The sequence below is a fragment of the Euprymna scolopes genome, chromosome 23 (assembly GCF_053919585.1).
Source record: "Euprymna scolopes isolate OS-2025 chromosome 23, ASM5391958v1, whole genome shotgun sequence".
In the NCBI taxonomy this organism is placed as follows: Eukaryota; Metazoa; Mollusca; class Cephalopoda; order Sepiida; family Sepiolidae; genus Euprymna; species Euprymna scolopes.
Genome location: NC_136504.1, coordinates 52296035 through 52312623, shown reverse-complemented (window position 1 = coordinate 52312623; position 16589 = coordinate 52296035). Strand labels below are relative to the sequence as shown.

The 16589-nt window shown below is 32.6% G+C and overlaps 1 protein-coding gene across 7 annotated transcripts in view; it reads right to left on the bottom strand.

Moving 5' to 3' along the window:
- LOC145245893 (uncharacterized) overlaps positions 1–16589 on the bottom strand; it is a 321405-nt gene that overhangs the window by 86365 nt on the left and 218451 nt on the right. For 3 of the 7 annotated variants that reach the window (XM_080107620.1, XM_080107623.1, XM_080107625.1), the window contains exons 13-14: positions 14291–15307; positions 2589–2708 (exon numbers count right to left, since the gene is read on the bottom strand). The exons of 1 other annotated variant lie outside the window; for it this stretch is intronic. In XM_080107620.1, coding sequence (XP_079963746.1) covers positions 2589–2708; positions 14291–15307 — 1137 coding nt within the window. The remainder of the gene's footprint in view (positions 1–2588; positions 2709–14290; positions 15308–16589) is intronic. 3 more of the 7 variants (XM_080107621.1, XM_080107624.1, XM_080107626.1) reach the window with 1 other exon arrangement.

Genomic DNA, 16589 nt, shown 5'->3' with positions numbered 1-16589 from the left:
ATTGATCGAAATTGAGAATCGAAACTTTTGGGGAGGTATCGAAATCGCAAAAATTTCAGCCTAATTTCTGATTTCCTAAAAAGATTCTTTTAATTAAAAAAAACAAAAACAAAACAACTTTTCTGTTGCTGGTACTAATGATACATATTTACAGATTTTAATAACGAATTTAGACAAAAATGGCACAAGTGGATAAATAGTAAAAAAAAAAAGAAGAATTTTTTAAAAATGGCACAAATGAAAAATATTGATGAAAATCTCACGAATTTATCAAAATCTTAAATAAAATACATCTCCACCAACAGCCTCACCTCCCGATCCTTCACCAATAAATTCCCACTTTTTTATGAGGCTATTTTAGGATTAGGAATGTAGAACAGAATCTGTAATTGTATCGGAATCAAGAAAAAAATTTATGGAATCATCTCATCATTAAGTTAAATAGCTGTAATTACTGACTTTAAACATACAAGTAATGAAGAGGGCACAGTATTAGATATAAGTGATAGCTGTTTCTATTTTGAAGCCAATTAGAAAAATCATTGCGTATTTCATGCTGGGAAACTTCTGCTATGTTATATTTGAATAAAGCATAAATAATGTAGATCAGAAATTCGAGCTAATAACATTCCTTTATTTATTTTTTAATTTGTGATAAAATGCTTAACATTTGTGGTCACCAGAAAGTAGAAAAATTGAAGAAAAAAAAAGACCAACAGACATGTACGACACATTCACTTCCTCAGGTATATCTAAAGTTTTTTGATGCATATTTAGAATAACACTTATTAAAAAAACAAAAATACAGAGAAAATTTTATGATATGCATACTCGTCATGGAATAAAGATATATTCCAAAAATCACATAGACTGATCAAGTATTTTTTTTTTTTTTTTTTAATTAAAAAAATCAAAATTTACAAGGAAGCGAGGAGGAGGTTGGGAGCAGCCATATTGTTTTAAACTTGCGGCAATTCAATTTGACTACAGGGATTTTGTTTATATTTAGAATAACTAAAACTTTTTAATTGCTATAAATCATAAAATTTGATTTTCTTAATTAAAAAAACTACTTGAGCAATTTACATCGATTTTGGAATATGACATCTCCGTTCCGTGATGAATACGTAGATCATAAAGATGTTTTTTTTTTTAATCAAGTGTAATTCTAGATAAGCAAGTTTTTCTTATATAGAGTACAGACGATATTTGTTCACAATTTTCAACTGCATACTTACATTAAAATTTTTTTTTTTTTTTTGTTATCAGATTTATAGTCATAAAAATAGTAACTAGAGTTTCATTCTTTTGTTACAGAATTGATTTGGGATCCAAATTGGAATAAGGATTTTAGAAGTTTTAGTAGAATTATATGTTGATTTTAATTTTCACAAGAGGACATAAAAGTGGCGCAAAAATGTTTGGTCTGAGAGTTAATTTTGCTGGAGAATATTATATTTGTCAACAAAATTTTGAACCTCTGTATGACCCCCCCCCAAAAAAAAAACATATTTCTTATGAATAAGGAGATTTCAGATTTTTTCAGCATCAACAGGAGGATGGCAGAAAAGGTCAAAAGGGGAATCGGAAAAGTCACAATTCGACTACAAAGTGACGCCAGAAAGCAAAACAAATCAACAATCTGAAGTCGAGGTTCATCATTGAAGTTAACTGAAAAAGTCATGAAGACAAACCAACCCAATTTTAATGAACAAATCTAAAAAAAAAAAAAAAAAAAAAAATTAAATTACTGCGATATTTTTTTCCTAAAATGTAATCTTGTGAATAAATGTCGTCTGCAGCTTATATAATTAAAAAAAAATCTTATTAATAATCGATTTAGAATAAAATTTTCAGATTAAAAAAAAACTTTTGAAGAAATTACTTGTTCAGCTTTTAGCAAGGAATTTCGGCAAAGTTGCAGAGTAGTTAACAACTGAAAAATCGAAAACAAATTACAACTTTCACCAAACGGATTAAAATTTCATTTTCTAATGGCCTGCATACTTTTAACGTTCTGAAAAATGGGCAACCATTTGAATTTTAGTGTGGCAATATGGAAAAAAAAAAAAAAAAAAATTGTTTCCACATATTTTATAAAAGTATGAAAGTCGATAGAGAATTTAATTCTACTTCGTTTGATAAAAATTATTTGATATTTGTTTTGTTCACGATTTTTTTATTGTTAATTATACTTCATTTTTATCGAGCGCTACATTTGAACTAAGAAACAGGTTTGAGCTGAAATAGTCAAAAGTCAAAGGTCATTCAAGATTTAAAGCAGTTAATCACAGACCTCCAATCAGGTATAGTGGGAATGGAATAAGGGAGGGGGAGGGTTGACGATGCAGTTTCATGCTGGGTCAAGCAAGCAAAGGAAGGTTTTTCTTTTCCTTTTATTTGTTAAAATAATAATAATAATAATCAAAAGAACATATTGAAACTTTTTTTTTCTGCTTTTATAGAAAAAAGTAAAAAAGACAGGAAAGAACTTTAAATTATTTTTTTTGTTAAGGAGGCTCAAATTTTAGAAAAAAAAAAAAAAATTAACACACAAAAATAGGTTCATAGATAGAAGATATACAAACGGATTGTTGCTTGAGCTGAATAGTGAACTCTACTCCCAGAGAAACTTTGTCTTTGGTATCACCCGATGGGATTTCATGTACTGCTGCATGGAGCAGACATGCTGACAGATAAGCCGCAGGCTAAAAAGATAAAAAGAACCTTCTGGATTCTTCATGCAGCCACAGCATTTACGTGTTTCATTATGTGATGTCATTACATTGTAACTGTATTATTATTATCATTATTATTAAACATGTCTTAAATGTTATGATTAAAAATGAATTAGATAAAATAATAGGTTTACTTATGAATTAAAAAAATTATCCAATTTGATACCGGATGAAGGTAGGTCCAGATTTAGAGTTCACCCCCAAAAATATAAACTTTATTTTATTTTTATATAAAGGTAATTTATAGAAGACAATTCAATGCAGAGGTGTAACGGATCAACACAAACTGAAGAAAATTAAGATATACTAGCGAGATCTGTGGAAATTCCACAGCGGCAGTAGAAACAATTGTCAATAAGACGCTTTATCAAATCTCCAATACTAACGATTACTACAATACTATCCCATACAATATGCAATAACCCTTATCCTCAAGTGGCTTCCGGGAGTGGTGACCTCCATGTAAAAAAAAAACAAAAAAAAAATGTTTCAATAATAATTATTTCTAATTAAAGACATTTTTGTAGAATTAAAAGACATTCAACTCACTCTGAGTCTATTAGTTTTTAAAATAAACCATGATACACGTACGTATGTTAAAGGTACTAATGAATTATTAAAGCTTTCACAACCATTTTACATTACAATTTTAAGTACAAATTTTTAATGAGAAATCGTGTCAAGGAGGCCATTAATACAGGATAATAAGTTTTCACTAAGAAAATAAACATAAGATTGTAGCAGTTACCATAACAGATAACAAAACTGTTGCACATTTCTTATGGATTAATGCTCCTTGCTGACCGATGCTGTCCCGCACTGACCGGTCAGCTACCAGGGCGCATTAATCTTATACGTCCCTTAAGGGATTATTTACCCCTGGCAGGAATGATCCAGAAGCAGAGAAGCCCAGACCACCAAAGAACACGGATCTCTCTTTTCTCCCCCCCCCCCACACACAGGCATCACCACTTATCAAGGCCCGGAGGCCACTCTAGGATAAGGGTTAATGGGTATACATTAGTCAATGTGATTATAGATAGTAAACATAATTAATGTGAATTTTGTAAATTGTATTACTTAGGGGGACGGTTCATCAAGAACTTGTTTACGTTGGACTTGAACACAATCAGCTTGTAGTCAGCTGGAACACTAAATCCCCCCAGGCTGTGACTACTCGACTGAAGACTTCCATTGGACAGCCTGGAGACACTTCAAGTTTTCTGCTTCCCGACAGCAGAACACCGGAGAACTTTCTGTTCCTTTTTCTTTTCTTTCGCCTCGGACACAGTCTTTCTTATTGCGCAATAAATCTTTTCATTGTTTTGTTATAAAGAAAAAGGTGTTGTTTAATTGGTGCCTTTGTGTTTAGAAATCTTTTATTAGAGGTTTTGTGCACTCACGCTTAAAACTACCTATAAAATTAAAAGAGAAAAAATATTTTCTCCAAAATGTACAGCCCAAAAGCGATATCATTTAAAAAAAATTTTTTTAATTTTATTTTCCAATACACCTACAGTGATTGGGAGATCCTATTTATTAAAAAGGAGAAGACAGAAGGTGATAACGTACTACGAACATTAAATTAGCGTATCTATATACTAATAATTTAATGCTCGTAGTACGTTATCATTTTCTATCCTCATTTTTAATAAATAGGATCTCCCGATCCAATAATTTATAATCTGGAAACCGTGACATACGTATGTATATACGTTAAAGGTACTATGGCATTAATATATAGATAAGGGTAGCTATACTAATGCAAGAACACAATGCAGCTATAAAATATTTAAAATAAAAATACGTATATATTGTATCAATAAAAGATGAATCTGAAGAGCTTATTCTACATTTATACCTCTTAGTCTGCCAAAGTTTATGTCTATCCATTACACCTCTGTATTATATTGTCTACTATAAATTACCTTTATATACACACTACACAATGCTTCAAGCAAACTACATTAACCTCATTTTTTTTTTTTTTTTTGCAACTTGGTCACCACCTATCAAAGCCAAAAGCCACTGGAGGATAAGGGCCGATTAAGACAGAAATGGTTGCCAGCTGAAAAATGAGGAACACTATTACTTATGCGGTGGGTTTTGACTAAAATTTCTTATTATATTTGAAGTTGTAATCAGTTGGAAAGCAGTTCTGTGGTAATGTGCTCAAGCAAGAGAAGCCCTTGCAAAAAATAAAAATTGTCCATAGAAATTCCACCTGATGCTGGATATGCCATACAAAGGTGACAGAGCATGTCAACAACTCTATTCATTGCGGAAAACTCCATATCCTACCTCTGGATGTAGTACTATGCAAGAAGCGTCTTTGCTAGTTTGGTCATGTCAAGCGCAATCGTGGATGGATAAACCCGTGTCATGGAAGTTGATGGCTTATCTGGCATTGGCCACCCAAGACCTGGACTGCAACTATCAAAGCTTGGAAACTTCATGAGGGGTGGGGGAATACCATGGATCGAACTAAATGGTGCACAAAAGTTCTAAAAAATTTTTTTTCTTTATAAGAAAAAAGTTTGATAGAAAAACGATGTTAGAAGAACCATTTTAAAAATGATGAACTTCTTTGCTCAACTTCTCTCTATTGTTTTTTTTTTCAAATCACTTCTTTGAAATTGAAATGAAGTTTTTCTACCTAAACTTAAAACTTCTTTGAATATTGTTTTTCTACCAGACTCGAAAACTTGACTGAACAATCTTTGAAATTCTTTTATTTACAATTTTCAAAGTTTTCAGATTTATGCAAACTAGTAATTCTTTACTTGTATTTTGCAAGTTATTTCCTCTGAAGAGAAAAGCCAAATTTTTGAAACTCCATGAAATTTTTTTATTCTTTGTTTGAACATTTGATGAACAAACAAATAATATAAATCTTATTTTAATCATTTCAATTTGTCATATATCAACGCTCTGTTTATAATATCGAGCATTCCTTTATCATAATAAGAACAAATATGAAATATTTACATTATTCTATATATGCGTGTGTGTGTGTGTGTTTAGGCAGCATTCTTTTATTTAAGTGAACGTTGTTAAAGACAACAGAGAGTTTCCGTTTAATAAAACTTTTTTATTTAAAAAAAAAATTCTGATGATCTTTTTTAGTTTGTAGATCGAAAGAATTAATATAGGTTCCATGTGTAATTCGAAGTTGGCCACTGTACTGTAGTTCTTTTCGTCTTTCCAATATTGTTTGCGAAGAGGGCTCTGGTGGAGGGTTTTTTTTTTTTATAGTAGCAGCAAGCGGTGAATACTTGCAAACGCTATTCGGGCCTGGCGCAGAGGTGGGAGTGCCCAGCTTTGTTGTCAGTACTGGGTCACTTAGAGGTGGGGGTTACAACAAATGTTTGAGGATGTCTTCTCGGAAAGACGAAAAGAACTACAGCAACCAACTTCGAACTACACATGGAACCTATATTAATTCTTTCGATCTACAAACTAAAAAAAAAAATCATCAGAAAAGTAAAAATATAAAAATAAAAAAGTTCTAATTAAACAGAAACTTTCCGTTGTCTTTAACATCGTTTGTTTTATATATATATATATATATATATATATATATATATATATATATATATATATATATATATATATAAAAGTATTTCTTCGAAACTCCGCGGATTAAGGACTATCCACTTATCTAGTGTTTCCTTTTCAGATTAAATATGTTTTTAACTCTTTTTCAAAGTGTTTTTTAACATGTTTTATTAACTGTATGCTCGTATTATAAGCTCTATCTCCTATTTGGTTTTATCGAGCTTTTACATCTACTGAGATAACTTTATAAATATTAATTCTTTAATATTTATAATATACTTTAATTTTACCATCTTGGATCATTTTGGTAAATTTAATTATAATTTTTATTTTATTATATATATATATATATATATATATATATATATATATATTAGCAATGGGATATTTCCTATAACCCCCCCCTCCCATTTCCATACAATTACCAATTCTATCCTTAATTTCCAACTCTGATACAATTACTGATTCCAATTCTGAAAAAGAGAAATTTCATTTTGGAGGGATGGGGGTAATTTTGGCCTCATGTATTTTAATTTTCATTTTAATTTCACAAACATTTTAATATTTTATGTATTATACTTAAGATTTCGATAAATTTGTGAGATTTGGATTATTATTTTTCACTTGTGCCATTTTTTCCAAAATTCGTTATTATCTATAGATTTTAGTTCAACCTATAGTTTAAAATCAATAAATATTTAACATTTCATCATAAAAAATTAAGTTTAAAAGAAAAAAAAATTTGAAGATTCGTCTTTGGAATCAGAAATTATGCTAGTTTTTCTGATTCCAATACCCCAAAAAGTTCTGATTTTTCTAATTCCCGATTTTGATTGTCTCAACACTAAAGTGTGTATATATACACACACACACACACACACACACACACACACACACACACACACACACACACACACACACACACACACAAGGGTTTTTTTTTTTTTAACAATGGCGAACTTGAAATTAACAACTCTATTTTCTTTAATTGCAGATTTAGCAACTATTCATTATTTTGAGCTTGGTTTGACAATTCCCTATGAAGAGCCTAACACACGAGCAGCCTTTGCAAATTACAAGTGATACAATCAATTTGCTGAGAGAAACATTTGATGAACGAATGATTTCACAAAATGGACCTATCAACTGTCCACCTCGTTCATGCGATTTAACCCCATTAGATTATTTTTGTTGGAGGTATGTATAGTCCCATGTTTACGTTGATAAATCAGACACAATAAAGTACTTTGAAAACAATATCTGACATGTTATTGTCGAAATAAAGCCTAATACATCAGTTTGTGAAAATTGGACCTCTAGATTATGCTATATATGCACAAGCCATGTTACTGCTAATATACAGCCTAATTTAATGCGTACAGTTTGTAAAAATCGGACCTTTAAGTTGGGCCATATGTCAAAAACTGTATTCAAATTATAAATGCCAAGAATTAATCTTTGGAATAAACCATATATTTGCATAATAAAAAATACTTCTCTGTAATTTATTTTAATTAAAATTCTGATTCCAATATTTTTCCCAATTTCAATACAATTACTAATTTGATACTAAATTTCTAATTCTGATTCTTTATAAATCTCTAAATATTAAACTATAAAATTGCTACTTTTCTCAATTACCATGAAAACATGTTTAAATGAAAATTATTTCTCAAATTAAAAACACACTTGTGGGGGGTGATTTATAGATTTTAGCTTTACTGATAGTTTAAAATCAATAAATATTTATTTTTTTTATTATTACTACCAGCAATGTAAGCAAAATCGGATTAAAAAAAAAAAATTAAAGGAATCGTTTTTAGCATTGGAAAATAGATACAAACTTTTCAGATACCGATTCCGATACCCACAAAAGTTCTGATTTTTCTGATTAATCATCCCAACACTAATATGTGTGTGTGTGTGTGTGTGTGTGTATTAAATTACTGTGAATATTGGTTGTGAGTTAAGTAATCAGTTTATAGTAGAATAAGGTCAGAAATGGTTGATCACATTCAATGCTACCAAAACAAAACCCCTTTTTTTTCTTTTATGAGAAACCTTCTTAATCACAGATTGCCATGGTTGATAACTTCATTCCCAATCGTCCTAAGTTTAAACTCATTTGCCGACATTCTCAGACAATATGAAGAGGAACAAGTATACAGAACATGCTGACAAAGAAGGTAGGTTCCCTCTACCAAGCTAGAAAACTTCTTATAACCTGCTACTATCCCATATCTCTAAAGTCACCATCCTCTTGTGCACTGAGCAGTGTTGTCACATCCGGGTTGATGCACCAACCACTTACTTCTCCCTCTTAGACCGGGTGCAAAAAAAAAAAAAAAAAAAAAAAAAAAAAATATAACTTTCAACTTAATTGGTCTCACACTGTTTGTCAAGCTCTAACCCCTGCCGCATCACCAGACTGCTGCATTCCTATGCTTGTTTTACAAGTGCTTGCATGAAATGTGCTCTAATGGAATTTACTACACTTGTGCCTCCCTTCAACATAAACAACTTCCACCCTGTCCAAATAGCAGCACACCCCCTCTCCTCAACTGTAGATGTCAGAAGATTTCCCCACTCTAATAACATCTTTCCTCAGACCGCTTATCTTTGAGATTTTCTCCCTGCTCCTTGTTTTTCCAACCATACCAACATGTAGAGATTTAAATGTAATGTGAACAAATATCTTGTTGCCCAACTATCCGTTTCCTAGGTTGAGTCCCACCCCTGCTCCCAAATATGGCCCCTACTCTATCACAGTAGTCCGTTACACTATTACAATATTCCTGGTTTACTTTTGTTCCCAAAATAATTTTTTTAAAAAATAAAACATTTATAGAATGTATAGTCGTAAAATGTTTATATCTTTCTAAATACAAGTTAACATAAAACAAACAATGTGCAAGGTGTTTTCATTTGTGGATTAATGACAGACAACGTTCAATGATAGACAATGTTGCGTTAATCTGAGGTGATACAGGGTTAACTCCTCCCCCAGTTCAACCCATGGAACTGATAACAGAACTCAAAATCCTTTATTTAGTACAAATAAACCTTACTCTATGCCTGACTTGTCCACCAGATTTCACTCATCAATCTCCAACAGTCTTTATTTCATTACAATTCAATGATATGCTCCAAATGTGCAGCTCTGTCTTGATCAATACTAAGCGCTACTTTATTGTTGTTTGGGGCAGACAAAGATGTGTTGCGAAGGATGAACAGTGGTTCAAATAGGATGGGGCAACCACACATTTCAAATAACTCATTGGAATAGCTTTGGAGATAATTTGGTGATCGTCTTATCAGTAAGAGGTGTGATCCTAAATGGGCTTCACACTCATAGGATTATAATCCCCTTACCATTTTATCTATGGGGTTATCTCAAATTTCTATGAAAACTATCACTGAAGAGGGCCAACAAAAAAGTGTGTGAGATGGTACTTTTTTTTTTCAGAGGAAGGGGGGGGGTTACCCTGTTTTTTGAATAATGAAAGAGATGCAATGATATAAAACGATGATTAATGAGTTTATGAAGATCATGATCGGCTTTCATCTTTAGTACTGAAAACTATTTAAAGAAACAATTAAATGGTTGTTTTTTTTTTTTGTTTTTTTTTGTATTTTCACAATCCACGATTTCCACAAAATTAGCTAGGACTCGCTCGCCAGCTGACGGAAATAACCGGAAAGGGCCAACTGAGCATTTCTCAATTTTTAAAACACTATGAAAAAATAAGCATTTATCTAACTCTAAACCCTAACCTGTACAATTAAAATTAATTTTTATTTCTTCCAATTTATGAAAAAGTTGTTGTTTCGGCTAAGAGTTGCACTTCTTTGTTGGAAGTGATGCCAGACAAATTTTAAAGTACGAATGACCGACACTGTATATAATGTAGATTTTTTTTTTTAAAGCAAAAATAAAAATAGAAGTTTTATTTAAACAAAATTATAACCTTTATAATAAAAATATGTTTATCCATTTTTTTTTTAAATCAAACATCAGGTGTCGGTAATTCTTTTTCACATAAAACATAAAAATATAATTGTTATAAAAAAGTATTTATGAACTGCTTTTTTTTCAATAGATTTATGCAGTTTTTTTTTTTTTTTTTTTTTAAATCAAACAAAAAAAACAGTCGATAAATATTTTTTATAACAGCTATATTTTTATGTTTTATGTGAAAAAAAAAAAAATTATCAACACCTAATGTTTGATTAAAAATAATTATTATAAATGTCTACTCCTTCATGGACTTTTTTAAAAAAGAAATTTAGGTGCTTCTGAATTTATTGACGACGATTTTCACGCAGTTACTCAGGTGTACCTGGCAGATGATAGGAATAACAGGAAACAGCCGGGCAAGCCTTATTACAAGAAACATAAATTATTACAACCCCCTTTCCTCCTTAAGAATGACGATGATCAATGAAATTCATTAAGTAATACATTGGGAAAAAGTCTGGATATTCAAAAAACTACTTGTTGACCATTTCCGATTCTTCCCGTCATGTGTCGGGCACACTTGAGTAACTCCGTGGAAATCGCGCGTTGATAAATGCAGAAATACCTAAAATTACAATGAAAAGAAAATGTCCTAAAAGTGAGTGAAGTGGTTAACCATAGTCGAGGGCAACTGGAAGGCTCTTCTAAACTGAGATATAAGGGAGAGCACTACTCCTTTCCCAGAATTACTCCACTTATCCTTGATCCTCTCCTTATAATGCTAAGTGTTTAACAAAGGGGCATCAAGTGTGATATTTTTTAAAAAGTTTTTGGTATGACTCAACTGAGAATTGAACCCTGATCTCCTGACCCATCAGCGAACGCTCTTCCAAATATCCTAGATTATATAACTTGTTTTAATTTTAAACAAGATTAAAGTAAAACTACTTAATGACTGCGGTTTTAATCTGCTTGAATTATTGCGATTTCGAGAATGAGATGGAAAGCGATGAAAGATGGCGACAGATGTGGCAATGAAGATAGAATGGTTTAAGGAAATTTTTAGATGAGGACAGCTAATTTGGATTATTCGGACAACTACAGTTTTCATCTGACCATGGCTGACAGAACGAGAACAATCCATGGTGGATTAAATAAAGGGTGCAGATTTTAATTCCATATATGTTCCCGAATTTGTCCTGATGACTGTCAAATTTAAAAAAAAGTTGTATTTGAAAATGATCAGAGGCGACATTAGTTGAAATGTCATGAAAATAACAACCAAGAAAAGAATGCTGTCAATGATACAAATCAAAGATACGTCCTTGACAATCATGCCGACAGAGTTTATGACATTAAAGATGGTGACTTTGTTTCTATCAGGCTGATGTATGTTTCTATATTGGAAGTTCATCCTCTCAGACTTTATACCTTCTCTCTTTGAGAGCTCATTGCTAATTGTTTGAGGCATCCCTATCAAGAAATACCAACAGGACTGCTCAGGCATTTTTTATGGACTGGCCCAGAGTGCATATGCACCTTGTGTGCTGGCTTTTTAATTATTCATCTTCTGACATTGTGTCACATCTTCTTGCGATGGGAAGGATTTAAATATCAGGATGAAAACGGTGGTCCGAAGAATCCAAATCAGGGGATTTTTCTTTTTATTAATGATGAGTATCATTTTGGGAGGATGTGGGGGAGGGGGGGAATAAGCAGAAAAAGAAAGTGATAAATAATGGTTATACGTTGACTCAAACAACACGCACACATATAAAAGCACAAATATGAAACGTATGAAAAATGGAGAATGTTATTAAAAAAAAAAAAAATAGAAAAGACACAAATTGAAGGACCACCAGAAGCAGAAAAGCATAGCATGCTTAATATTTCTGTAAAAAAAAAAAATTATTAAAAAAAAAAAAAATAAAATAATAATAATAATAATATTGAAGCAGAGTACAACATCTTTCGCAATATTAAAATCCTGTCTTAACAACTTCCTTTTTTTTCTTATCAAATATAGTTTTGTTTTGTAAGTATTCACTTGCCTACCCATAAGGGCAAAGTTAGACAAAAGGTCAAATATTAATGTGGATCAAAATCTAGCTTCTCAAAACTGAAAATGGATTGAAACAAAAATAAAAATTGCCTCAGTCTAGAAGGGCCTCACCTTCACTGACCAAGAACAAAATAGATTAAGTAGCATCAAAACAGATACTACACTTTGTTCTTAACCAAATGCCCATTATTTACCGCTCTCTTACCACGAAAGGATGTTACACAAGGTTGGAAGGTGGAAAAATGGACTAGTGTTTGAGTTACCCCGACATCATTCTCTGGTGAAGGCGCCTCAGATAAGTGATAAACTTGCTCCTCCCACAAGCCGGGAGGCAAGGCCTGGGAGGGTGGAAGATCCTAGGTCTACAGAGAACATTTTGCATCAGTCTGACTGCAAAAAGCACATCAAAATGGCTCATTTTCTGTCGGACTGATTGTTAAAGTTGGAACCTCGACTAACGTTAACTTCAAAGTTAACAGACCAAAAGGCCAAATAGACCATGTAATTTTATTTTGTAGTATGACATTTTTCTGGGCATAATATTTTAGATAAATAAGAAAAGAAAAATATGTAGATACCTTATAAAGATTAGCAAGTCCTTACTTTAAAGCAAAGGAAATCTTTCAAAAAGAAAACATCTATATTTCAGAATTTTGAGATGTAGATTATTTGGAAAACGATTCTCATCTTAATTGTTATATTCAGGTTGTTCATATTTGGACAAGAAAAGGACTATGGTTGCTGAATTTGCATACGTAAGAGAGAGGAAATATACTATTCAAAAAGACAGAGCAGTCAGCACCTTATATGTGGGAGATACGTCAGAGTTTGAATCTGACTGACGAGCCATCTCTAGGTCCACAAAACAACTGCATGATCACGGTCATCTTTGCAAGGGATGAGTGAACATCATTCAGAAATATCTTTTCAAACTTGGAAACTTTGTCTAACGAGAGTCCTTATGTACGATTTATAAACTCCCATGTAATTTCGGGGAGGTGGCAGCTGTTTAAAGGGGTAATTACACAAACTCATAACATGGATGTGCCAAGTTCGAATCCAGTCAATTCCATGGTGCAACTTTGACTTAAAGATGTTGGCAACCATTACGTGGTCCCTCCTGCAAGAATGCCAACAACAGAATTGGTCAAAATAAGTTGTACTATGTTGATTCATACAAATTTATTTCATGTAATTTCAAACTGACCTCTTTATTAAATCCACAGAGATTCATTGTTAGCATTCATGACTGTCCCCGGTGATGGTGGATTAGTGAGAGCAACCTAATCCTGTGGATTAAAGAGTCTAGTTGAAAATTCTGTCAAATTTGAAATCAAGATCCACTGGTTTCAAATGGTGTACTTGAAAATTGTCAGAGATTACATCATCTGAAATGTTGTAAATATAACGACAAAGATGGGAATAGTTGGTCAAATGATTCAAATAATATAAAAAATACTGAATTTTAAGACAAACAGTGAAACAAATTTGTCAAAATCTCTGCCAAGAAATGTTTAAAAATTTATTTTTTTTTCCAAAAATGTCAAAATAAATAAATAAATAAATAAAATTCTAAAATTCTTGAAAATATTCAAAAATTTATCTCAGAAATTTGGATATTCTTTAATATTTTTCTCAAAAATAAAATAAAAATCCCAAATCAAATATAAAAAAATAAAAATAAATTTTAAAGCAAGAAAAACTAAATGAGTATTTTTTTTTTTTCACAAAAGATTCTAAATTTATATTAATATGTATTATCTCTTAAATCAGTCTGTTTTTTTAAAAAACACCTAATACTCGTATGTAGTGCAAGATGGTACATAATCATTGTGAGAGATAGGGTTTAAGAAAGAAATGCACAAATTGCGTGAGATTTAAGCAAAAATAAAGATAAAAAAAAGGGACGAAAATAAAAATAAAATCAGAAAAGGAGTGTCTCATGCAACATGCATTTTTGGCAGGCGATGATACCTTCTCATTTAACTTTTCCTCGATGGCATCTTTCTCTTTAAGAAGTTGTTCAAGTTCACTGACGCTTCTCAGCAAGCCCTGCGCCTTCTTCTTCCATTCGGCTTCTCGGACGGAAATCTTCTCTAGTTGCTCTTTCAAGAGACTCTCGCTAGCCTCCAATTCGCTGACTGTATCCTCAGCATGTTTTAACTTGGTTTTCAATAAGATCTCTGACTGTTCTGTGGAATGGACTTTATTGCGAAGATTCTCGCAGAGTTCTTCTAACTGGTGCAGACGCTCCACTGCAAATTCAGCATTGATGGTCTCACCAGAGGCAAGGGTATAACTGTTGCTAGAGAGCTTTTCTTGGAGCATTGCATTCTCTTCTTTGATCTCCTCCATCTCCTTCAGCATCAGCTCGACGTGACTCAAGATCCCTTGCTCGCTCAGGATCTGTTTTATGCTCTCCAGACACTCGCTCTGCTGTTGTAAAAGCTCCATGTTCTCGTCGTCGACGTCGTCGGCTAGCAGAGAATTGTCTGGATAGTTGAGCAAATCCAGAGACGCCTCCTTCATCTTGGTGCTGTCCATGTTCTCATCGTCTCTTTCAGCCGCAAGCTCGGCAATTGTCTCGCAGATGATAGCCGACTCGATCTCTTTCCAACTCTCTTTAGTTCCAGAATCTTCTTCGTCTATCGACACTGCTTCTTGCTCTGCTTCTTCAAGGCCATTCTCCAAGACGGAAGAGTCTGCAGACTGAACTAACTTTTCAGCATCAGATACATCTAAAGATTCTGCAAAAATTATTTCAGACTCGTTTTCAGATCCATTTAATGACTGAATCAGAGGAACTTCCTTTTCACTCTCTTCTTCAAGTTCTCTCGATTGACTAACGTAAACCTCTCCATCTCGTTCGAGTTGGTTTTTCTCTATTTTTTGCTCATCAGACAGTTCACTTTCTCGTACATCCTCATCTAAAATGTTAATGCTATCCAAGCTCTCGACAAGATTTTGCACTTGAGTTTCAACTTGTTTCTCCTGAAAAGAAATCATTTGTTTAACATTATCTTATAAAATTCAATCGGGCACAACGTATCACTCCGCATTCTCACACTTCAGTCATCTCATCATAGCCAATCAATTCAAACATTTAAAACAATTTTCATTATAAACAAGAACATGAAACTGCATCCTTTCGTCTGACATAAATAAGGATCAAAATCATATTTGAGCCTTGCTTCTCCATATGCATAGCATAATCACGCTGATACACCAGCTCCCATTTGATCACTGAGGTTAAGCAATGTTAAGCCTGGTCAATCCTAAAATAGGTGACCATTTGGGAATTCCAGGAGCTGTATGTTCTTATCTCAGCATCGTTTCCAGTCATCCTGAACTTCTTCTTTCCACTGGACTCAAGCAGTGCCGATTCAGGAGAGATGGGGTTGGTGATTGTGCAACCCGTACCTCACAATTTCACATGCAGCTACCCTTACAGGGGGTATTGTCTTTTGAGACTAAATAGAGACGTCACTTTCCCATATTGTATGATGTATGTCATGGAAATGTTGATAATTCCTAAACTATTTATCTGATTGGATTGAAATCTTGGATGGTCGTTACCGATATCGAAGACCATCAGGTTCATGCATAAAAATCCAAAGTTCAAACTATCAAATTTTCAACCTTGAACAATTTTTTTAAAGTTCAAAGTCACTTAAGACTTCACTGGCTATAATATGAACCAAGTAGTTATAAAGTTTACTTTTTCCATGATTTTGACCTAGATGTCCAGAAATTAAATCAGTTCTAAGTTAAATCCTAAAAAATATTCCTATTCCCTAATTTCTCCTTTAGTCCTCATATTCCATGAATGATGTTTCTAGGAAAAGGGGAAGAATTGTTACTTTCTAGGTTAGAATCTATCCAAATAGTACTTGGCGTTGGCTAATTTTTAAACTTGAAGTGGTATTATTTTTAGCTCCTTACATCAAGTGGCTTCATGCCATGTCTAGAACAATTTTTATTAATATATATATATAATGATTTTGGGTCCATAAAGGCTAGAGTAATTTCTGTAGGAAATCTTGAGTAGGAGAGCTCAAAGTATTGCAGAGCAAGAATAAAAGTTAAAAATAAGAAACTCAACAGAACTCGTTAGCCATTTCTCATAATTTATTTCAACTCATCAAGGATGGCGAGGATCATCAGATGAGGTTTGGATAGCAGTAGGTTGACTGGAAAATGAGAGCATTCTCTCTCTCTCTCTCCATATATATATATATATATATATATATATATATATTGACAAAGTTTAGTG